At 44.2% G+C, this 25209-nt stretch overlaps 1 protein-coding gene across 1 annotated transcript in view; it reads left to right on the top strand.

Annotated features, from left to right (window-relative positions):
- Positions 1–25209, top strand: part of TNNI3K (TNNI3 interacting kinase) — a 58832-nt gene that overhangs the window by 18734 nt on the left and 14889 nt on the right. Inside the window, exons 8-20 of the mRNA XM_014937541.1 lie at positions 679–823; positions 913–1017; positions 1670–1764; positions 2418–2567; positions 3987–4073; positions 4751–4807; positions 5833–5925; positions 6011–6068; positions 6184–6378; positions 6791–6895; positions 21928–21980; positions 22368–22420; positions 23444–23576. Coding sequence (XP_014793027.1) covers positions 679–823; positions 913–1017; positions 1670–1764; positions 2418–2567; positions 3987–4073; positions 4751–4807; positions 5833–5925; positions 6011–6068; positions 6184–6378; positions 6791–6895; positions 21928–21980; positions 22368–22420; positions 23444–23576 — 1329 coding nt within the window. The remainder of the gene's footprint in view (positions 1–678; positions 824–912; positions 1018–1669; positions 1765–2417; positions 2568–3986; positions 4074–4750; positions 4808–5832; positions 5926–6010; positions 6069–6183; positions 6379–6790; positions 6896–21927; positions 21981–22367; positions 22421–23443; positions 23577–25209) is intronic.

Here is a 25209-nt window from a genome sequence, read left to right as displayed (position 1 = left end):
AAGTTTGAACAAATTCTCCTCTTCCTTTCTTGCCCTTTACATATTTGTATAATAATAGCATCTATGAAAAATGTATCTGTATTGCGTCTCCTTTATTTTGTTTAAATTTCTTTTTTGTCACTGTATAATTCTATCAAGAATCCTTGATTCTGCTGCTCAAGGAAGCCAATACAAACCTTAAAGCCAGCTGGATTTGCCTTTCCTGAGAGCAACAGTGAAGTATGTTTCTTCCCAGGATTTGTAATTAACAACTGTTTTTCCGTACATTTGGAATAACTCAGTGGGTTGTTTTCTTACACAGCTCAACTACGTATCTTACCTTTGCTTCACATTGCAATATACTGCAATAGTTGTTACTTCTAAGGGTCACTTATAACTCATGATTCGTTCATGGAAGGCTACATCGAAACTTTCAATACATCTGCTACTGGAGGGAAGCGGTTGTACCCTAAGGCCAAAAAATCATCTGAAGAGCATACTACAGAGGACACTGAGTAATGGAGTTTTGATACATGAAAGCTCACAGAAATTTCAATTTTAAAAGAATAGGACCATAATTATTTTAGCAGGAAATTTTATAACAGATATGCACAACACATAAAGTGTTGCTAAATTCCCAACACAAGCTATGTCAGTTATAAAATACTTTCTCTGGTCTCTTCCTGGGTCAAATGGCAGTGAATGCTCAGGACAACGAAGACCACGTCCCTCTGCACTTCTGCTGCCGATTTGGACACCATGAAATTGTGAAGTTCTTACTGCAGAGCGGCTTCGAAGTCCAGCCCCACGTGGTGAACATCTACGGAGACACTCCTTTGCACCTGTGAGTCCCACAGAGAAACTGGTTCTCGTGGGTTGGGCCTAATGAGAAAGCTGGGGTCGTTAACGAGTCTTTCCTGACTTCACCTTCAGCGCCTGTTACAATGGAAAGTTTGAAGTTGTCAAGGAAATAATTCAGCTCTCGGGAACAGAAAGCCTCACTAAAGAAAATATATTCAGTGAAACAGCTTTCCACAGGTGAGATGTTTAAAATGCCATTATCCACACAATTCCCCTCACACACACCTGCAGCACAACACCCCAGATAACTACCATCCCCCAGCAGCTGGGTGAGGCACAAAGGACACAGGGAGCTGGGGACGGAGGGGAAGGTTGGAGCTGGGGATACAGGAGAGGACATGAAGTAGGAGGCAGAACCAGACAGTCAGTGGGGAGAGAGACAGCAAGTGAGAGACAGCAAGGTCGGAAAGGTCTATAACCATTCATATGAATATGGTTTCTCTTTCTGTCCAGTTTGGAAGCTGAGTTTAGAGACTGTTCTGCCTAGAAACCTGCTGGAGTTTAGATATTCTGCATTAGAAATGAGGTGGCAGAAGGCAGTTTGGTCACGATGCTGTAAGTTTGTAAAGTGTTATTTCAGAGGCGCTTTGCAAAACTATTAATTTTGCATAGCTGTGCAAAATTAATTTATTCAAGAATAATTACAATGTTTCTGAAATGACAGAAATGAACGTGCTTTGGTGGATTAATCATGCATTTGCACATTTATGAAATCCTTTCTTCTATTGCTACATTTTTATCTCTGTGTAATTCTTTTTAAATTTTTGGATACCCAAACTATTTGTCCTTTTAAGGACTACAGCATTCACTTGTCGCTTTGTTTTTGCAGCGCTTGCACCTATGGAAAGAACATAGAACTTGTAAAGTTCCTGCTTGACCAGAATGTTGTAGGCATCAATCACCAGGGGAGAGATGGACATACAGGTAACACCGTCGTCCTCCTTGTGGGTGAGCGCACGCACCAGCACAAAAGCATTTGGAAGCCACATACAGTCAGAATTCCCAGGGTAATTCCTATGATAATTAGATGATCAGCAGCCAATTACCTTTCAGACAGACCTCAACTCTTCTGAAACACGTTTGCAGGCAGGCACAGAAGTGGTAAGAGTTCAGTGGGGACGTGTCAAGCTCGTTCGCTTGTATGTGAGTAACAAAATCCCATGGAAACTGGTTCTCCCATAGTCAGGCCTCTAAGCCTTTAAGAACTGGGCACAAGTGACATTCTGCTGGGGACTGGGCAGGTAGGAGAGAGCATCTGATGGCTGATGGCTGCCCACCTCCATGTTCCTACTGCAGGGAATGAAAAAAGAGCCATCTTTGCTTCTACTTGCTTTCCTCACGTACGAAGTTGTTAATGTGATTTGCAGGTGGTAGAGTAAACGCTGACATGTTCTGTAGCAGGCAATAGATTGGTTCTTGCAGCATTAATATTTTATTTTCACCTATTGCCTCAGGTGTTTTGGTTTTTTATAATATATTCCTTTATTGAGGAAATCAATTTGTGCTTTATAGTTGTTGCTGCAAGTCCTATCACGACCCCTGACAATTGTGCTTACCGTGTGTCTCTGATGTCCCAGGTTTGCACTGTGCTTGCTACCATGGCCATATTCGACTGGTGCAGTTTCTGCTGGATAACGGGGCCGATATGAATCTGGTAGCTTGTGATCCCAGCAGGTCCAGTGGAGAAAAGGATGAGCAGACCTGTTTGATGTGGGCTTATGAGAAAGGTATTTCAATTTTCTAGTTTCTGCTACAAAATCCAAAGGAATGGCACAGGAAGGAGAGAACAGAACAAAGTAACCCCTCAGTCCCCGTAGACTGAGAGCTCTCACCATCCGCTTTCCAGCTCCTGGCACGAAGGGTTATAAAAAGCAGCCCTTTTCTTTATCTTCTCAGATACTCTGTTAAACATCAGTTTAATTCAGCACAAACTGAAAGACAGGGGTATTTATGCGCTGCTGAAATAGAAAATATACAGCCTGTTCAGAAAAGCCTATTTCTCCCTCTGGTGTGCGCATGAGGAGTTTCAATTTTATTACTGAAGGAGGCATTACAAGGAGCAATGAATCACAGCCAGCAATCTTAAATTCTTGCAAATATGGATCAAAGCAAGGCATTTTCCATGTCCTATACGTACCGTAATCTGTCAGTTTTCTGTCCTGTTTTTGACTTCGTGTGAATAAAAAGCCTTATTTCTTCCTGAAAGTGTTTTTGATGTTCCCATCCGTTGATGGATTCCATCAGTGTTTGAGAGCCATGTATTTATGGGGGAGACCCTTCAGTTTATTCTTCCTGGCGTTGCCATTCCACCCCCGGGGACTGTCAAAGGGTATTGAGCAGTCCCTTCCTTGCTTTGTAGAGACGTGACCGTCTTCTTTGGGTCAGCATTTGTGTTACTGGAAGTGATAACACTTCAATCATCCTCTGAATTTTGATGTCCAGAAAGCTGCTATCGGTAAAAACCTGTCCTTCATTGACATTCCTGTGTGTTAGAGGGCTGTTCAGTTGTGCTGACGTGCTCCGGGGTGAGCTCCTGCCCTGGCAGCCTTGGGGAGCAGCAGGGCATCTCTCCTGTAGGAGACAGCTTCTGATGGCTGGGTGAGAGTCAGCAGCAGAGCCTCTGCCCCTCTCTCTCCTCTACCGCCCGTAAGAGCTGGAGGTGTACATTTTTGCTGGACCTTAGAAGATCTAGCAAATGACCTTTTCATAACTTGTGGGCTCACTGGTCTTTCTCTGGCTTATTATAAGCCAAAAAGCCAAGAGCCCCACTCACTAGGGTAGTAGTGAAAAATATCCTTAAAGAAATGCCAACAAACTCTGCAGCTGAAGAAGCAGGAAACGACAGGTAGCATTTGGCATCTGATCCAAGCACCGTGACCTCCGTGGACACATGGAGGTTTGCTTTTATTGGCAGGGATTTCCCCATATTTCTGTAGTTGGGGATGACAGTGTGTTTCAGATTAGTACCACTGTATCTTCACTTACAGTTTTTATAGGCACATTGTAAATGTTTTCAAAAATCCCCTGATGAGTTATAAATCAATTTAAAAAAAAAAAAAAAATCAAAAAAAAACCCCAAAAAAACCCACGACAACTACTGTCTTTACCTGCAAATCCTTATATTTCCTCTTTCCTTTCTTTCTTAGGTCATGATGCCATTGTGACCCTTCTGAAGCATTACAAGAGACCTCAAGATGAATCACCCTGTAATGAATACTCACAGCCAGGAGGAGGTACGGTCTGAGAAATCACTTTATTCAGTAACTGAAGGGTCTGATCCAAAGACTGCCGAAGTTTCTGGGAATGTCCCACAGATCTCAGTGGGACAATTCTCCCTGGTACAAAGAAAATTAGTGTCATGAGAATCCCCATTTTCCAGGTATCCTCTATTTACATCAAAGTTCTTCCTTTGTCCTAACATCCAGTTGTCAGTTTGTATTGCTGCCTGGAAAAACAAGGCAAAAGCTGTGAGAGGAAGATCAGTCCCTGGTAATCATTACTCATACCTTTTCACATCCTTAGTCCCTAACTTAGCTATTCTCTAGGTGTTGTTACCTCTGAGGTGTCTTTGATTACTGACATTCGGTATTTTTCTATACTCAGTCCCCTTCATATTTTTTAATAGCTTTGGATATCCAATTCCCCCTTGGGAAAAGTAATTACCCTTTTTGCTACAAAAATGCTCCTTTGTACTGGCAACTAAATGGCAAAGGCCAAGAAGAATGTTTAGGAGAGCAGTTGGATAAACTGAACATTTTTTGGTGTGTAAAGGAGGCTGCCCAGAGACGGTGAATGTGGTACCTGCAGTGGTTCTCCCAGCCAGTGACTTCTCCTGCCTGAATAATTTATCAGTACAGATGTGTATACCATCCTTGAATTCCATACAATTCATTCTGTTCTTCTATTTCAGATGGTTCCTACGTGTCAGTTCCATCCCCTCTAGGAAAGATCAAAAGCATGACTAAAGGTACTTTCAATGGCAAGGGGGAACTTGAACTTTTATGGTCTTTTTACCCAAGGTGTTTGTCAGCCTAAACATACTGTGTGAGATTCGTTATTCCTGGAATTTCCATTGTTCAGAAATGTAATGGTGTGCATAAACAGCACCTATCTCCCTAGGATAATTTTATGAAACTATATATTTAGCTTTGTTGATCAGCAGCATGATAGATCCTGTATTTATATTATTTTCATTTACTTTAAAAAGTATATTTTTTTTTCTTTGTAGAAAAGGATGTGATTGTGAATTAACACTAATGAAATACACACATATCAATGAATGCAAACAAATACCATATTGAATTCCACTGGATTCTCTTTACAAGAAAAATACTATCCAAAAATAATTTGTGTTAATCTGAGACACAAATAGATAAAATATTCAGATCAACATTTTTACTTTCAAATATTTCATTTTTTGTGGTGCTTTCAATTTTCCACTTCAAATATTCGCTCTGGATATAATCAAATCCTTGCACCCTTTACATAGCAGCACTGAAATGTTCTGTTTAGAAATACTCTGATAAATATCATAGTAATAAACCAAAAAGATCAACAAAGTAGAGATGTTTCCTAACTGAATTAAGTTGCAAAATTCAGATTCCACATGTCACTAAGGACCAGGTCAGATCTGGAATGACATCTTTGCTTCAGTAATGAGCACTGGCTCTACAGAAAAAAAAAGGGAACTAATTTTCTGTGGACAGGATTTTATGTGACAGTCACAAGCTACAGCAGCACACGCTCCTGGGACAGGGCTCATCGGTGACAGGATTTCACAGCCAGGAGTGCCCCCGGCAGCTGTGGGGCTACAGGTGTTTGTCCATCTTTGGGGTTTGCTGAGGCTGCTGAAAGGGAAGGGACTGGGATTACCAGTCCCAATTCACAGGAGGAAAATCAGCTGTTCGTGTGCAATGGTCTTCTGAAGTGAAAACCTTACATTCTGCCCTTAACCCTGCACTTTACAAATAGGACGAGTGTTTTCTCTTGCAGAAAAGGCAGATGTGCTCCTCCTCCGTGCTGGCCTGCCCTCACACTTCCATCTCCAGCTCTCTGAAATAGAGTTCCATGAGATTATCGGCTCAGGTACCAGAAATAAGAATGCATGCGTTTTAAATGCCTGATGTTCATAATAAACATCTTTGTGCTTATTTATTTTAAACCAATTTAGGGTCTTTTGGAAAAGTATATAAGGGACGATGCAGAAATAAAATTGTTGCAATCAAACGGTGAGTTTATTGAACTTTTCCATTTTGTTTGGTTAATGGCCTAGTCTGAAGTATTAAAACCCCCCATACGTTGTTATATTTTTGCCTTCTTGTTTTCTCTCATGTAAATCCTAAGCTACCGAGCCAACACCTACTGCTCCAAATCCGACGTGGACATGTTCTGCCGCGAAGTCTCCATCCTCTGCCGACTGAACCACCCCTGTGTCATCCAGTTCGTGGGAGCTTGCTTAGATGACCCCAGCCAGTTTGCCATTGTCACCCAGTATATTTCTGGAGGGTCGCTCTTCTCCCTGCTCCATGAACAGAAGAGGTATTCCACTCCCTCTCTGCTGGGCTTGTGGTACAGAATTTGGGAGACTAGTACACCTATGCTGGTCTAAATGTTAATCGTTTCAGTATAAAACAACAGAGAATAGGACACACTAGAAAAAATTTAGCTTTGATTCAGATTATTGGGTGTACAAGGGAAATTAGTAAGTAGTCACAAAATTGTTATTTAGTCATTATTTTACATTATAGACATATGTATATTTTACACTACATAGATTATATAAGATAAAAACAATTTTAAAGGTTCCACGATTCACAGATAAAAATAACTTACAGATAATTCTTGTCTGTTTATTAACTTCAAGTAATATTATTAAAAATAACTTACAGATAATTCTTGTCTGTTTTTTAACTTCGAGTAATATTTTTTATTTTTTTTTTTCAAAATATAGAACTCTTGATCTGCAGTCGAAATTAATCATTGCTGTAGATGTTGCCAAAGGCATGGAGTACCTCCACAACCTCACACAACCCATCATACATCGCGATCTGAACAGGTCAGTTGCTTTCTTTATCCTAAACATTCCGGGTCTATGAAGTCTGAAAGCAGCACCCACTCTCTGCAGCCTCCCCTGCCCAGGGATGCTCTGCAGCCTCCCCTGCACTCACAGACCCCCCTGACTGTGCGGTGCCTTATTAGCACTGATGGAGTGTGGAGGAAGGTCTGCTCACATCACTTGGACGGGGGAATTGGGGCTTTCACATTCACTGGAGGCTTTAATACATTTTACTTGAAGGACTTAACAGACAGTGGCCAGCTTCATTCTTATAATAATTTCACTGACAGCTATTTGACATTCACAAAATATTTATAGCCTGTTTGCACACACCAGTCCTGTGAGCTAGCCTGTTTACAAGTTATGCCCTCTAGTATCTTTCCCCAGTATAATTTCTTGATTCCAAAACATCGATTGATTCATTTCACCTACTTTTGCCCCTCTAAGAATGAAGCACCTGATTTAAACTAGTCTCTAGTCCCTCTAAGGTGGATGCAGAAATGCAGAAAACCTCCCAGGTTTTTTGGGTGCTGTCTGAAAGGGGAGGAACCTTGATGAGTCCCTGCTTGTTATGGGGAGGGGAGCAGCATCCTGATAGAAGGACTGCCCAAAGGGACACTCACAGAGGTGTGGCAGGCAAATCCCAGCTGGCAGTGCTGCTGGCAACTAAGTAGGAGAGATTCTCCGTGAATCACTTATCCAGACTTCCTTCTAGAAATGAAACCAGATTGGAAAAAAACCTCAGAGTTCTTATACAAACTGCTATGAGTCACATTTGCTGCTCTGTAGTTGTCAGTGAAGGATGCAACTGCTGAAGCCTGGTATTTTCTCACATCTGGCCCACCAAGGTTCAGTCTTTTTAGAGAAGGAAACATCTTCTCTACTGAGCAGAATATTTTGGTGTCACATCTCCATCAGAAATCCCTCAGGCCAGCCATTCTGCACCAGCGTCTGCTTTGGGAGGGCACTGACCAGAATTACCTGTAGGGTTATGTAAAGAAGAGCAAGCAGGCAAAGGAAGTTAGTGCTGAGTAGCTTTATAGCTTTTAGCTTTGCACTTTTTAGCCACAGCAGTTTGCTTGGAGATAGTGTTTGTACGTATGAAGGAGCTGAGACAAGAGAGATGCTACAGAAAGAATTCTTTAAAAGTAGGATGGAGTCACAAAAAGGGTTTTCTTCTGTGTCAGACATACACCTCTTCGTTTCCCACCAGCTCAACTACTTGATTTTAGAAAAATCACAGAAATGTTCATGTGTTTATATCTCAAGTGGCCGGTCCTATAGAGTTATGGTGATGTAATAAATAACATTCTCCTGCCTCTTGCTGTAAGCTTTCATTTCGTAGTGACACTGATAGCTGCAGCGAGAAATTCCTTGTGAAAGACACTCACTCTTTTGAAAAAAAAGGAGCTGGATTTTTCCTTTTGCTGACCAAAGAAGTAAACTGATTGTGAGACAATGCCCAGTTCAGGGGTCTGGGATGAAATTATGAAAAAATGAGGCACAGGAGTTTTCTGGACATCTGCAGGAGAGCAGCTCAGCCTGCACATGGGAAGGGTTCTGTTCCCTGCTCCACGTGGTACGTACGCTGACAGCTCTGCAAACCAGCCCTGTGAAGGGAGGGACTCCACACGCACTATTTCTCCTTTATAAATGTGAGGTTTCCTGGGATTTGAGGCATAGCAAGGACTCGGTGTGTGGATGTATATAACAGCAGTCCCAGGGGTCAGGCTGAAGCCCACCAGACTCAGTGTCCTGTCTCTGGCAGTGGCCGACAGTGACACGTTTGAGAGCCAGGCGTGTGTATAATGATAATGTCTTGAATTCTCTCTCAGTTCCTAAGAACTTTGGGTTCAAAAAGGTGCTTTCAAAAATGAGTAGCTGCTCTTGAAGGCACATTTTTAAAATTAAAGAGTAACTCTATTTGTGGTTACAAAAGAAAAAATATCCTTGCAGAGTGAAGAAGAAAATCAGATCACTAATGCAAAAGAAACTTCACATTTCTTTATTTTATTCTGAAAAATGCAGCCTTACAAAATACATCACTTCAAGCCAGTCTTCTGGGATTTGTGTGTCCTAGGTTAGCAATATGGGCACAAATTCTGCTTTATACCTGACTGCGAATTTTAGCACACTGTGCTTTATTCATCCATTCCAGTGTATGAGTGCATCCATCTGCCCGTGTTAAAACTGCTACAAGCACATACAAACGGCTGCTGTTAAATATTGCCAATTACACACCCAATTACTTTATTTAAATGTGCAGATATGGTGTTTCTATATGAATGTGACAAATGTATGACCATTAGAAGGATATTGCTGATGGATTATTTTCATCTGCGTATATTGACTATATGGAGGCTTAATTTAAATATATTAATACAAGGCACATCCTGCAATTCCACTGCAGGGATACAAGCCGAGTTGCCCCATCTCCGAGCGCTGCCGTCCCTGGAACTGTTTCAGGACAGCAAAGATCCAAATCTTGTGGTTCCTCTTTGCTTTGCCACTACTGGCTGTAAGGAAATTAGTTCTGCACTGAAGGATTTTAAATAATGTTTTCCACAAAAGAAAACCCAAAGCAGCATCTCTCTAGAGAGCCACAAAGCGCGTCGCTGCCTGACAGAACATTTACCAGACGGTATTTGTGAGGGTCAAAAGATAATTTGCTGTGAGGACACCAGTCGGTTGGTGCGTGGTGCTGGGAGTAGCTTAACTTCTGAAAGTTTGCCGTGTGAGAGCAGGAGTCCTGTTTTCAGCACGAGTCCCAGGCAGCCCACGGGCATAATTACTAGATGAAAATCTTTACGACAACTGAAGAGGAAGACCAAGAGTGAAATTCTGACCCTCTTGTGTTAAGTTTTGATAGTGGCTTCACAGGAGCCTCACATTTTTTACCTTAAGTTTTCACATAGCTTGTAACCCTCTTTGTGAGTTCTGAAATCTAATTCAATGCACATAATGCATTAAATAAATCTGCAATATGGCTTGACAGGACAGAGAGGAAAATGAATGTTTCATGTTTCTATCCTGGAAAAGGGGTTATCTTTCCATTTGGAGAATAATTGGGAGTTTTATTTTGCTTTTTCCAGTTCTGGAAAAAGGAGTTCTGACAGCTATCAGCAATGGTGACACATATCAGCTTATTATTGCTTCTACTGCAGTGAAGGATTGTAGCCACAATGATTATAGCACTTTAATAAGAAAGAGACCATTTTAGTATCAATTTAATTTAAGGCATAACAGCTGAACATGGCTGAACCAAGCCTTTGAGCGACTAACCCTCATTTGATGGCTCTAACTGTCTGTAAAAGTTTCTGAGCTGGCTCAGTGAGGAAGATGAAAGCCAGGACAGAAGCCTGGTGGTAATGGGGATGGTGTCTGCAACTCCTCTTTGTTATAAAATCCCTTCTGAAATCTTAAAATAGCAGCTGCCTTTCATTAAACCCACTGTGTGTGAAAGGCAGAAGGATCTTTTCAGGGCCTGTTCTCTGGGAAGGGGACAGCAGTGAATGTGCTCTGTCCCCTGCCCCACGAGGGAGAAGCCCTTCCATCCCCCAGGCCACAGAACTCCCTGCTTTTGTGTGAGCTGGGATGGATGATCACACACCGCCGACTCTCCTCTCGGCTTCCTCCTTCCATGCTTCATGAAGAGAATGAAGCTTGGTCTCGCTATTTCAAACTGGGTCTCGCCTTAACAAGAGACAATTAATTTCTGATTCTGCCGAACTCATTATTAACCTTCTGTCGGCTCAGATCAGATCAGGTTTCTCTTGCTGTATTTCTCAAAACAGAGGCTAAGAGTTCCTTTCTCGTCTGTGGTTTTCGAATTTCCAGGTGCCATTGAGGCACTAATAGCATTTGTGAGCTGTGCCTTCCAAGCCTGATTTCTCTGGGTTATATGTTTTTACTTTCAAAAAGAAAAATTAGAAACTGTAGTGTTCGCTGGTGGTACCAGACTGACAAACCCTTCCGGAGGGTACCTCCTGCTTTCACTCATGTCCATACACTCAACACCAAGATGGGCATTCTGGCATTGGTTTGTCAAAAGGCTTGTGCGTACCACGAGTGGAATGGGTGAAAAGTCTCTTTAATGATTTCTCAACTATTCCACAAAAACTGTCACCCAGGTCTTGACTGTGCGTATCATCAAGCTGGTTTTATCACAGCCCATCCAGCCCTTGAGCAGACTGGCACTGGAGCTGGAGCTCGGTACGTTTTATTCACATTGAGAAATGGTGGCAATTTTTGTCCCTGCTGTCAGAGGTCAAATCTGAATCAAGAGCACAGAAAAGCTCATAGTTTCGTATGACTCGGTGCCTCCATTCAGCCCAGGACACAGCCTCCAAGAGCAACCCTAGTTCAGCCTTGCATTTGATTAATATTTTCATTTGATGTCTGTGGGGGGTCTCAAAACAATTGCACGTCATACCCAAATCACTTACATATTTTGATGGAAAGTATACATGGGAGCTAAGATCAGATTGGATATAAACTAAAAGAGTCGTGCCTACCTTGTATGAACCCACTACACTTTTATGATAAAATTTATCATCCCAAGGTTTGGGTTTAGGTGAAGCTAGAAATCTTGAAGACAGTGATTTGTGGGAATCCTGATTGGGAGAGCTTAAATTTTTTCTGTCCTAAAAACTATCATCTTGTGAAATTTGTGTTCCTCACTTGACTGTTCCTGCTCATATCTACAGCTCTAATATGGGCAAGTTATGCTTTTTTGTTGAGACCATCAATATTACTTTTCTTTTCACTTCATCATGTGAGCCATTGCCTACTTTCTCATTTATTTTTTTCATATACTTTTCACTCTCCTGAATTTACTTGGATCAGTCAACATTTTGATAAATGCCATGTAAGCATTGGTGTGTCCACATTCATACGCTGTTATGTTCTAATTTGCTCAGCCCTTCCAAAGCCATGAAGGCACAGTGACTGGTGTATGAAAACCTTCATTGTCAGGGTTACTGGGAGCTTTTCACTCCACTAAAGCATTTTGTGACTCTGCACAGCTCCATTTTTTTTGAAAACCTGTGTTTGTGAAGCTCATTTCTAAAAGCCTTGCTTTTTATTTGTTGCATGCAACTGGTGTTTTTCTGCTTCCTCTTGTGTTTTCTTTCTGAAAATGAAATCAATTGCAATAGCTTCCTTGAATTAGTAAATCAGTTTTCAATAGATTCTGTATGCACATTTCCTGCTAAATGACATTTTGCAATAGGCAGAAGATATTTGGCCCGCATGGCCATGATCCATACTCTTGTACAGCATCTTGGAAATAGTAAAGTCTTTCACTAGCAAACATTTAAATAGCAAGTATCTCGTCTTTCTCCCTGAGCTTGCTTCTATTCAACTGTTATAGAGCTGTGAAAGACTGTAAACGTGGCAGTAGCTCACTTTTCCAGGTATTTTGGAAGGTTTCCTCTCTCATCAAGTTTCTGTACCAGGTACAGAACCTCCTCTTTTCTCTGGCAAGTGTGACAGTAATTGCCAGCACCCGGCTCTTTCCGCTGGGTATCCAGCACGGAAGCAGGACATGCTATCCCAGCTCATCTCAGCTGTTCCAGTTGTCAGCACCCACGGCAGACGGCTTCTCCCTGCAGCAATGGGTATTTCCATTCTCTGATAGCATCACAGTGGTTTGAAAAACAAATGAATTAGTGTGTAAAAACTCAGGATTTTCATTTTTCCCTAGAAAAAGTGATATTCACCATTCTTCAGCATATTTCTGAGCTGCCTGGAAAACTGCAGCTGATGCTGAGCTGTGGATCCTTTGGGATAACAGTCCAGGGCGGTGGTACCGTGGGGGTACCAGGGACCCCGTTTCTCAGCAGAGCTGGTCCTGCCCAGGGCCGCCTGTGAGCTCTCCTGACCCCCCTCAGTTAAAGGTATTTTAATTCCTCTTATGCAGGTGGGTCCTTCCCTGCTGATTAGAGTGTCACAGATACCTTCTAAATAATGCTAATTTGTGCTGCTTCGTGCTGCATCACTACCCTGCTGTTACTGACTGCACAAAATCCTGACATACGTGAGTTGATCTTTCCAAACTGGGGGAAGTGTAGTGTTTTGCTTGGAACACACACACCAAGTTCCTTTTTCACTTGGCTGCTGGCTGGGCTTCATCTTGATCAAACATAGAAAGAAACAAAGAAAAATAATCAAAGCATCGCTTCTGTTAATTCCTGGTGTCTGTTCTTCACAAGTTTGCCTTCCATTTTCCATCTTATGTACTTTACTACAAAGTATCTCCCAGGAAACTGAGATCCAGAAAGCTTTTTCAAAGTTTGAAAGAAAAGCTTACATCTCCAGACATCCTTCTAGCATAATAATGAATTTTGATCCATTGTTCCTGTTCTGTCACAATAAATTAGTTTTATTGAGCACTTTTGGAGAGCCAAGAAATGAATGCTAGATGTCCTGTATGTCCTGGACTATGATCACGCTCCCTCTTCACCGAGCAAATGGTCACTTCTTCTGGTGGTGCCCGACAGAGCCCCACCTGCCCCTGCTGCTGCAACCCTTGTTTTAAAGCCAGGAGTTCAGAAAGGCACGTGTGGCACCAAACCAGCCTGCTTCAGCCTCCACTGCCCGAGGACCAGAGAGGCCCAGCTTCAGGACAGAGCAGATGGGGGTCCCGCCTGGGGGATCCTTCCTGTTGGGAGGTTTTTTCTTTAGAGTGTTTCCTCTTAAAACAAAAACAAACACACAAAGTTCCAGCCGTGAGGTACCTGCGTCTTCTGTCAGCCACAGACTCCTCTTCCCTTTGCTGGGTCTCCCTATGTGAAAAGGGGTATGTGACCACCCATTAGAACACTGTTTTCTGGCTTTGGTCCATGGCCCTTCCTGAGCCATCCAGCCCTGGTGTCCCCAGCTCAGCCACATCCCTGTCACACCCTGAGTGCAGCTGGGAAATCCTCTCAGCCTGGGCTGTACCTCAGCATCTTGAGAAATTACACTCCTGTCTATGGGGGGCCAATCTTCTGGGGTTTGTATTTCTGTAAACAGAAGAGAGAGCAGGGAACCAGAGCAAGGGGTTTAGGTTTGGTTGCTGTGTTTCTGCACCTGCACAAGCACCACAGTCAGGAGAGGTGTTGGGAACCTCCGTTTGCAGGGAGCTCGGTGGCACCCCTGGACAGAAGCCAGAGGACGGGCACTGGCTCACGGTTTATTTATCCTCCCTTCCCTGCTACACACCGTCCGGTAACACGGGACTCAGAAACACTGCCCAGGGTTCAGAAGGGCAGCACAGAGATGTTTTCAGCTGTTTTTGAAAGGCAGATGCTTTAATGTGAAGACTGTTCTGCTCACATGTATATGCTTTTGCAGAAAAAAGTCAATATTACAAGAAAAGTAATTTGGACACTGATGAAATCAATAAGCACTATGGCTCACATCAGAAGTTTGTATAGAGTAATATCCCCTGGAATCAATGCCCGTTGCAGGATACAACCGTTTATAATTCCGCTCTGATGTTGCAATGATCCACTACAAGGTTGAGAATAAAGGATGTCAGAGGCTGTAAATAGAGCGAAGTGAATCAGATCACCGTTAGTTTAACTAGTACCTATCCTTACTTGAAAACTATTACCCTTATTTTTTGCAATTTACTGACCTCAAATTATGGTTTCCCAAGCCCTCATATCTTAGAGCTCATCTTCTTTTCTGAAAAACCTTCAATTGAGAGTGTCATGTTGAACAAGAAGTGATTCTGAAGACTGGAAAACAAACTTAGACTCAAAATACTCTGCTTCTACACAGCCAGGAATAAAAGCCCATCATTTTTCTCATACGGGGGTATTTTTCAAACACTGTCCTTAGCCTCTTGTTCGTCCCCCTCTGCGGATAATAAACCAGAAAGTCGTATTTCAGTCATCGCTCAGTGAGACAGTATGTGAGCCAACCAGCCCCGTCCCCTGCTGCTGGAGCCAACCCTCTCAGAGTCTGGTGTGTGCAATGGGGGCCGTAACTTTGGTTGGCAAGTGCAGAGATTTCAGCCAGAGCCCTGCTAGGTGTTCAAGGCTATAAGGAACAGATAATCTATCAATCTTTTCATAGTTTATCTTCACTTCAAAAGCTGCAGGTGTCCTAGAACTGCAACACCTATGGACCCACCTCCTCACCTTCTCTTGGGTTGTCACAGGACTTTTATCCTCTTAATGTAAAGTAGGTGCCTTCCAGACCTGCTGTGTTCTCTCTCTTTGGTCAAGCTTTGCACTTTTTGTCCTCGTGATGACAGTGTAGGTCACCAGCTCACCCTGGTTTTCAGCCACCATAATTCCAATTGGAAGTCACGTAGAGTTGTATGTTGTTGGTTAGGTACCTTCTGCAAAAGGCTCATACTTGCTACCCTGGCATGACAAGGAGAGTCTTTCTACAGCCAGCTCTGAGCACAAGTAGATAAATCGTATTTGTATACAGGGAGGGAACACTTCAGTTCTGACCACTATGTGCTGTCAAGTGTGTCTGATTGTAGTAAAATGACACGTGGTTTTGTGTGCTCAATATCATATGAAGACGAAGAGGAACAGGAAATGAATGCATTCAAAAGGCATTTATGGAGCCACAGAAGCAAAAGCCCACATACAGATAAATATGCATATAGGTGTTCACTCAGTGCTTGGGTAATTAATGAGTCCCCTTAGCAAGTCCCTCCGCAGCTTGGTGCACAGAGCTGCTTGTGTGCTGAGAGATCAAAGACAGGCTGCGGAAGGCTACAGTTAAAAACACCATAGAACAGTGACCTCCAAGATGATCCAGTCCAAACCCCTCCCCAAAGTTGGACTGACTTCAAAATGAAGTGCCTGTATGAAACCTAGTAATAGTACACAAAGCTGGCTTCAAACCTTATCTCTGGCAGAATATTTCATTTCATATGGCAAAGCCCCAGTAGATTAGACCGAGCCCCTTACAAAACACAGAAGAGGAGACACTTTGGACCAGATTCAATTTTGGTCATTTTGATTGACAGAGCTTCATCCTTTGCTTCTCTATCCCTCCGTAAGAAGCACCGCAGAAGAGGAAGGGCTGCTGCCAGCAGCTTTAATTTCAAGTTCCACAGCCCAGTCAAAAGCCATGAAATGGGGACTGGTGTTAGGAGGAAGTGAGATTTTCAAGATTAAGGTTTTCAAGACTGACTAAGCCGCATTTGCAGTGTCACAGCGCTCAGAAAAGCAGTGGTGTCTCCTAAATGAGCAGGGAACGTGTCTGTCTTCGAGAGATGTAACCAAGAATGTCAAAGAAACTGATTTGATTTAATGCTCAGTGCCATTCACTGGGGATTAAAAGGCTGAGAGGGGAAAAGGGATCACTCCTTTTTTCCTGCCCTTCTTGTACCTTTCTTGGTCCATTAAGGATTGGGCACATAAAAAGTAAAATAAGATTTTTTTTTTTAAGGGATGTCTAACAGATAAAGCTTATTATTGCCAAATATTTTAGTTCCAGAAGAGACTGACAAGCAAAACAAACATACAAATCTACCTTAATTTGTAGTGCTGTGTAAGATAACAGAGTTGGCAAAAAGAGAGCATTATCTACTCCAACACTTCCCATGCTTTGTAACTGTTTGTTCTTTTTCTCTCTACTTTTGGCAAAGCAAATATAATTTGAATTATCTCTCCAGAATTAACATGTGCATTTAAGCTAAAACAAGTGCTGCCAAAGGGTATAATTGATCCGTATCACAGAGACCCATGAGGGAAGAAAATTCAGAGATGAAGTGAGATGGTTCCAAACCGTGCGTTGCATCCCCCTCTAGTGACAGCCCGCACACAGACCCTGCAGGGCTGAGCAGGGACTCCCCGTCTGGAGTCATTGCTGCCAGACAAGTGATGGGTTGGGTTTGTTTTCAGTAAGGCATGAAGTTCATGCCATTATTCCCGGAAACAAACACTCCCCTCAGTAAAATGGAAACCAGAATTCCCGCTTTGGCCAATCATGTTTTTGCATTTTAGTGTTTCTTTTCTTAATTTTTCAGGAAATTAGGGCTTAGCAAATTGTGTGTCACTGGTGAGCAGCGCATGAAACTCTCTGGAATAACGGCACAGGACAGGGCTGAGCAGGGACTCCCCGTCTGGAGTCTTTTCTGCCAGAGAAGTCATGGGTTGGGTTTGTTTTCAGTAAGGCATGAAGTTCATGCCATTATTCCCGGAAACAAACACTCCCCTCAGTAAAATGGAAACCAGAATTCCCGCTTTGGCCAATCATGTTTTTGCATTTTAGTGTTTCTTTTCTTAATTTTTCAGGAAATTAGGGCTTAGCAAATTGTGTGTCACTGGTGAGCAGCGCATGAAACTCTCTGGAATAACGGCACAGGACCCACGGGTGGGCAGAGCTGGCTCAGACCCGGCCAGACTCTGGATGTCTTTGCTCACACCAGAGCATCTCTTGCTGCAGGTCCGTGCCCCGCTCTGTCCCTGTGCATTGACCATCAGGAAGCCCCTGCAGACACACGGGAGCAGGCAGGGAGCGGGCTGGGCTCTGGCAGCCTCTTCAATGCACTGTGAGGGATGGGTTGGTGCTGCCTCCCCGTCCCACCAGCCTGTCTCCAGCAGTGAACCCACGGGTGGGCAGAGCTGGCTCAGACCCATCCAGACTCCCTGGATGTCTTTGCTCACACCAGAGCATCTCTTGCTGCAGGTCCGTGCCCCGCTCTGTCCCTGTGCATTGACCATCAGGAAGCCCCTGCAGACACACGGGAGCAGGCAGGGAGCGGGCTGGGCTCTGGCAGCCTCTTCAATGCACTGTGAGGGATGGGTTGGTGCTGCCTCCCCGTCCCACCAGCCTGTCTCCAGCAGTGAGGTGCAGTGATTGCAGGTGCCCAAATGGACGGAACCGAACCCCCCCTGTCTCCTTGCCCTCCTGAGACTCCTCCTTCGTTCAGGTGGTCACCCAGACTCAGGACCCATCCTTCTCACCTGGCCTCTGCCTCCAGAGAGATCAGGTACCCGAGAGAGCTGGCAGGAGGCTGGGTTGGTCAGAAGACAAGCAGAAAGTGGCAGGATGATGACATCACTTTTCTGTGTCCTTTCCTGCCTTGAGGTGCAGTGATTGCAGGTGCCCAAATGGACGGAACCGAACCCCCCCTGTCTCCTTGCCCTCCTGAGACTCCTCCTTCGTTCAGGTGGTCACCCAGACTCAGGACCCATCCTTCTCACCTGGCCTCTGCCTCCAGAGAGATCAGGTACCCGAGAGAGCTGGCAGGAGGCTGGGTTGGTCAGAAGACAAGCAGAAAGTGGCAGGATGATGACATCACTTTTCTGTGTCCTTTCCTGCCTTTTTGCCCAGCTTACATCAAATGCCAGGGCTGTGGCCAGGAGTGGTTCTCCAGTGTTTCTGGGGGGCTAGAAGCCAGGTTTTGCCTGATGCACCCCCCGTGTGTGGGAACACATCCCCCCAGCAGCTCTGGCTGTGTGACCGAGGAGAGAGCACAGCCACTCACTGGTGGCAGAAGGTTGTCCCAGTCCTCAGCCTGGGCCATGGCTCAGCCGTGCTGTTGGGCTGCCCGCGGTCGTGCAGAAGGTTGTCCCAGTCCTCAGCCTGGGCAATGGCTCAGCCATGCTGTCGGCTCACAGAGACAAGGAGAGGGCAGAGGCTGCCAGGGGATGGGTGGGCGGCTGCAGGGGCAGAGAGGGTAGCCCCATGTGCTCCTGCCTCTCCCAGCACCACGGCTTGCTCCCCACAGCCTCGGAGACAGGGTGCAGGGAACAGGTACCAAAGGCTGAGGATCCATGAGTTCAGAGGAACCCATGCTTGAGCCCAGTGTGTGTTGGGTCATGGTGACTTCATAGGAATGTCTCACCTGGAGGGGAAGAAGATGCCCTCAGAAGAAGGTGCCCTCAGAAATCCAGAGTACCTTTCTGTAGGTAATGGCCACCCAACTGCCAAGTGATGCTGGAGAAGTGAGGTTCACAAGTTTCAATCAAGGTGCAATAATTGCGGTGACTTTAGAGGAGACCTTGTTTTAAGCTCTATATATTGCTCTGAGGAAGAAATTCTTCCCTCCTCCTCAAAAACATAAGTTGTGTACCCGTTGTAAATGCCAGCCACCTTGGAGCCCATCTCGCAGGTCCACTTCCCCGCTGCAGGGGCTGGAAGAGTGCCACAGCTCCCACGCTGACATTCCCCAACTGCCGAGCTGTGTGCCCACAGACACCATTGATCCTGGGATCGCTTCCAATTCCCCTGATCTATTAATTGAACTGAGCTCTCCCTGGAAATGCCAAATACATAGTGATGGCGCTTTCCCACCCCAAGTTCCTACTCAGCGGGAATGTCTTCTTATTTCCATTCTGCTTAAGCAGTAAAGTTTACAGAGACTCACCCTCAATATTTTAATTTCTATCAGCACATATTGTTTCAAACATTGATTTCCAAGTCAAGAGAAAGCATTTCTACATGCCGAGCCCATGTGAGAAGTTCCCGAGCTCGCTGCAGGTGAGCTGGTACCACTGTACCAAACTGTACCAAACACCCCCTGCGTGAGGTACTGCTCTCACCTGGATCATCCACTCCTTCCTCTGTTCAGTCCAAGTCCGAGAAGAAAGTGCCCCCAAATGAGAATTCATTGTTTTCCAAGGGTAATGCTCTTTTTTTCTCTTATTTGAAGCTATCAAGGTGAAAATGTGTAATAAATTCCCACTTGGTTCCTATCTAATCTGAATATCTTCCCTTTCACAGTTTCAGTGTTAGAAATACCATGGTTTGGTGTGGTTTGCTATGGTTGAGTGTGGTTTGCAGCTCTCCTGCCCACCTGCTCACAAGATGGCACTTTTATAAAATGGATAAGAAATATTTTTAGTCTTATGTAGAAATCTTTTTGTAGTTGTTTTGTTCATACTTGGAAGTTTATTTTTTAAAATGCTCTAATTTATAGAACAGATGCATAGACAGATTTCCTCCCAGACGTTTTCTGTATCATTCACTGTCTTTGAACAAATAATATGTAAATAAAGCGGAATTTTCTTCACATTACCTTCATTAAGTGGGTTTAAACCACCACACAAATCTCATAATTCACCTCTCTGGTTCTAGTAGTTTTAGGACAAATCCAGTAGATTTAACTTTAAGCCTCCAAATATCTCTGCTGACAGCATAAGGTGAAGTTCTGGTTATCCAGTCCTGTAAATTCCCTGAGACCTGCAGTTGCTATGGTTTCAGAGATTCCACAGAAATCAAAACACTTTGATAGGTGTCAGTACAAGTAATTACCTTTGATAAACGATTTCTCTGATCCGTAGGTGTCCTGTCAGAGGTTGCCCCGTACAGGTGCTGACCAAACAGGATTTTTCCCGAGTTTATTCCTTTCTTCCCAACTCCAGAAGCTGTCTGGGGCAAAGATGAAGGGTTTATACTGAAATAAAAATCTAATGTGTACGTCCAACGTGAATATCATGTTTTCCTGGGCATTCTCACTGTCTGCAGCTGGGTGGGAAGGTGTCCCTGTGCCTCCCCCCTGCAGCACGCCTGAGGCCGGGGGTTCCCACTCTGCAGCCCCCGGGGTGGGCAGGGGCTCTGCTCCCCACAGGGCGCTGCCACCCCCCACCCCGTGTCCTGCTGCCATTGGGGGCTGCAGCCACCCGTCTCCGGGGAGGATGATCCCATCGGAAGGGGCTGGGGAGGGAGATGCCACCAGGAGCTTCCACCGCCGCAGCCAAAACGCACGGCAGATTTTGCAAGCGTGATATTTAAGGATAAATGCAAAATGTGGTTCTTTTGCTGTCCAATAATGAACAATACTTGAGGCTTGTCATTAGGCCCATCAAATAATGACAAGGAATATGCATTTCAGGGACAATAAGGTGAAACGGTAGAAACTCCCCAAGTGCTGGTGCCTTGTGAAGCAGCTGGAAGTGCAGTGCTTTCCCTGGGGCTCAGTTCAGGCCACCCGTCTCCGGGGAGGATGATCCCATCAGAGGGGCTGGGGAAGGAGATGCCACCAGGAGCTTCCACTGCCGCAGCCAAAACGCACGGCAGATTTTGCAAGCGTGATATTTAAGGATAAATGCAAAATGTGGTTCTTTTGCTGTCCAATAATGAACAATACTTGAGGCTTGTCATTAGGCCCATCAAATAATGACAAGGAATATGCATTTCAGGGACAATAAGGTGAAACGGTAGAAACTCCCCAAGTGCTGGTGCCTTGTGAAGCAGCTGGAAGTGCAGTGCATTCCCTGGGGCTCAGTTCAGAGCGAGCGCAGAGCCCGTCAGCCGGACCCGCTGGCTCTGGGAGGCATTAGCAGAAGTGATGCTGCAGAATGGAGGAGGGAGGGAAGGCAGGGATGAAATCCCACCTCCGGCCACTGACTGACCTCCACCAGGGCCAGCTGGACGCAGCTCCCACCCTGGATACTGAGACAAGCTACAGGGTGAATGATGTGCCTTCTTTCCAGAAACAAAGGCAGATGTTTTAAGAAAATTGAGCACCTTTGTCTCATGAAAGTAACATTTACATTATTAAGTGTGGTTATTAAATTGAATAGGACTTACCGTTACATCCTCATTTTTTTCCACCAGTGTGATGGATTTCTTGTGGCTTCTGGTGATCCATATAGATCTGCCCCTTCCCTTCTAGACATCGGCATAAATCAGGAATTACCCCTATGAATTTACACTTACGCACACCTTAAAAGAGAAAAGCATCAGTCCATGGAATTTGATGTGAAGGCCATCACTGTGTTTGTATTCAAATACCATCTTTTTCGCTTCATCATGGTGATTGAGTGCACATATTGAATAAAGCTGTTATACTTCATCTGTAACTAATTACAGGAATTGTTTTGCTCTAGTATTGACTAGAAACTGACATTTTCATTTGTGGAGCAGTTGAGTTTGCCTACTCAGAGTTAATCTGTGCTTTATGACAATAAATATGAGCTGTAGCTAAAAGTGGGTTAGCTATAGACATTTATCTACTTAAGCAGATGATTTGAACTCCTCCACATTTTAGCTATGAACAAAAAACTGTAAAATTTTCTCCATATTTAAGACACTGTTAACCAATCACGTATAATTATTTTCTTCCCCAGTCACAATATTCTCCTGTATGAGGATGGCCATGCAGTTGTTGCTGATTTTGGAGGTAAGGAGTGTTTACCAAACATTTATAAATTAATCTCAAATTCTCTAAAACTGAACTCGTGCTGACTGAGGAAGTGCTGAGGAGGTTGCTCCTTATTTTATTGTGATGAGAGGACACAAAGGGCTTTAGGGATGAGAATGCCCCTGGATGTGTCTCACCTGAGTTGGGAGTTGCAGAGCAGCCCACTGCTCGTCTGAGAAGGAAGCCCATTCTCCTGGAAAACACATGCTTGCTGGAAAACAGCTGTCACAATTCTCCTGGACTCTCAAACCCCCAGAATTATTTAAAAAAAAACAAAACAAAACTTTATACAAAAGTCTTGGTAATAAGGTGGGTATCTGTATTGGCTTGACAGTAATTTATTTTTTTGTGTTCTGTGTGTTTCAGAATCTAGATTTTTACAGTCCCTGGATGAAGACAATATGACAAAACAACCTGGGGTATGTCTCCGGTTTTGTTCCACATAATTAATACAAAACATACAGGCAGACGCCATTGAGGAGAAAATGACACTAGAAATATTTTTTTTTTTTAAAGATGATCCAGTACAGTATTTTATCTCTCTTTATGTTTGTTTGTGGTTTGTTTTTTTTTTCCTTTAAGCCTCTTTAATAGCAGAGATCAGTGAACATGTATCTGGAACAGAAGATGAGGCCTTATGAAGTGGTCTTTGGAGCTGTATTGCCCACAAAGTCCTTAGTATAGTGTGATTTTTTTTCAATCCACCCTTCCCCACTCACAAGCCCATCTTGCTGGCAGGTGGTTCCTGTTTCTAATTAGTCACCTGGCACTGCTTTACTTTCAGAGTTCTTCTCTCCTTTACAAGGCTGCTGCTCACAGAACCAGCCTTACAAGACAGTGTTGTTTCTCCTTCAGTTTTAGTCAGATGCACCCTGTGTGTCACTCCCTGGCTGTGGAAGTTTGCACCCTCAGAATGAGTGGCTGTGGAACGGGTGGGTGCAGCTGAAACCAGGGCCTGGCAATCACCTTTTAAACCAATTGCAATATGCACTGCCTGGGAGAGGAGAGAGCCCTGGGTCCTGCAGGGGACTGGTGACATCTCACTGGGAAGGGCTGTCTTGCAGAGAACATAGATTAAGTTAGTGAGGGGCAGTGAATCTGAAGCTGTAGTTAACTGGTGTTACTGGGCAGGCTCAGACCTCGTGGTGCGGGCTCCAGACACAGAGCTGGGTGTTCTGATCTTCTTCCAGCACTGCTCCCATGGCTGAATCCCAGTCGGTCTGGCCACAGGGGCTGAGACACCTGCTCTTCTGGCCTGATACCTGCCAGGGGCCAGGATGGGCTGTATGGATTTTGCCAGGGAGGGGGAAATTTTTCCTGGCAAATTTACCAGCTACTTCATGGGGCAATGGAGGCAAGGAACCAAGAAAAGCAAGGAAAACAAGGTGCTTATGTGAGGAAGTAAACACTGTATTAAGGTATTGGTGTCTCCTGATGCACAGAACCTGCGCTGGATGGCCCCCGAGGTGTTCACCCAGTGCACCAGGTACACCATAAAAGCCGACGTTTTCAGCTACGCGCTGTGCCTCTGGGAGCTCTTAACGGGCGAAATTCCATTTGCTCACCTGAAGCCAGGTAAGATGCTCCATGAATTGGTATTTCAATTCCTCTGAACTAGAGAAGTAGCTACACTGTGTACTATTAACCAATATTTTACTGCAGTTTGCTGTTGAGTGCTAAGATTATGCATCCAGTGAAAAGCACAGGATTATCCCACTATAACTGCATATATTACTCACCACAGATCTACGTAACTCAACATTCCTTATGCAGTTCTAGGAATATGAACAAGTCACTCGAATTGTAGGTCTGTAGCCTCTCACACGGTGTTGGGATTGTGAAGCTGAGGCATCTCCTTCAGCCTATTCTCATGCAGGGTAAGAGAGCACCTGTGGACCCTTGTGGGGTAACACAGCAAATCAGCATTCCCGGGGCAGAAGCCAAATATCTGACTCAATTCCACTTCAGGTTCCAGAGATAAAACACCTTTAGGTGTGAACCTGAGATTCAGTTCTGAATCAATTTGGTGGTTTTGTTCTTTTTGCGCTGATCCTTGTTTCCTGGCCATTTAGCTGAAGATCAAACACTGCTTCTCTGGGTGCAGTTCTAGTGCACCAGCATTTGCATTAGCAAAGCCTTCTGCCAGGCTACCATTTCTAACAGTAATCTCCATTAATTCTGAATTAACCATTTTACGCAGTTCAAATTATGGTCTAGATAGGACTAGAAGACTCGGGAGGTGTTAAAGCTCACTGGGAGCATCACAAATTAAATAAAAGGCATAAATAAAGATACAGGAATGTTGTTTCTCTCCCCACTTCTCCTTTTTTTTTGTTTTCCCAAAGCTATTACATCAGCTGAATGATAAGGTCCTTTTCTCCTGATGTCCACAGACTGGTTGGCTTTTTTTTCTTCTGTAGCTTCAACGAGAAGCGTTTTCTGCCCCTTCTTTCTTTGCTGAGACACACTGCCTCGGGAAGGGCTTCTTCTTTGTCCTCCACCTCAGTGACGAGCCCTTCCTTAGCTCCAGATCACCAACAGTTTGGTTGAATCCTATTATAAAACACATTTCCCAAAGACCATGTTGGTGCCCACAGAGGTGAGGGTGGTTTTCCAAAATGCTCAGTTTTGATCCGGGTCTGTTCCCCCTCAGGTGAGCCCACCAGCACCTGATTTGGGACCTCTCTGTGGCCCAAGTGAGTGTAATTTCCCCCTTCCACAGATCAGGAAACTGGCACTTGGTACGAGGTCACAAAGCAGGTGATTTGTCAGATACAACCATCCTGGTTTACAGCTAGTTCCTGGTCTCTGCAGTTCCTCAGACTGTTCTGCTTGTGAAAGATATATTTGTGCACAAAAAATGCATTTGTTTTGACTCGGAAAAACTTTACTCAAAAGGAATGAGAGGGATTAACCGTGTATTTGGATTCATTGAACATTCAAACCCAATTAGGAAACCACTCTGGCAGTTTTGTCTCAGTCACTAGTGGGTTTCACTTATAAAAAGGTCTAGTGTTTCTTTAGTAAAAAAAAGTCGGGAGGTGTTAAAGCTCACTGGGAGCATCACAAATTAAATAAAAGGCATAAATAAAGATACAGGAATGTTGTTTCTCTCCCCACTTCTCCTTTTTTTTTGTTTTCCCAAAGCTATTACATCAGCTGAATGATAAGGTCCTTTTCTCCTGATGTCCACAGACTGGTTGGCTTT

This window comes from Calidris pugnax, unplaced genomic scaffold (genome assembly GCF_001431845.1).
Source record: "Calidris pugnax isolate Ruff unplaced genomic scaffold, ASM143184v1 scaffold29, whole genome shotgun sequence".
NCBI classification, from domain to species: Eukaryota; Metazoa; Chordata; class Aves; order Charadriiformes; family Scolopacidae; genus Calidris; species Calidris pugnax.
This window is presented reverse-complemented; position numbering and strand designations above follow the sequence as displayed.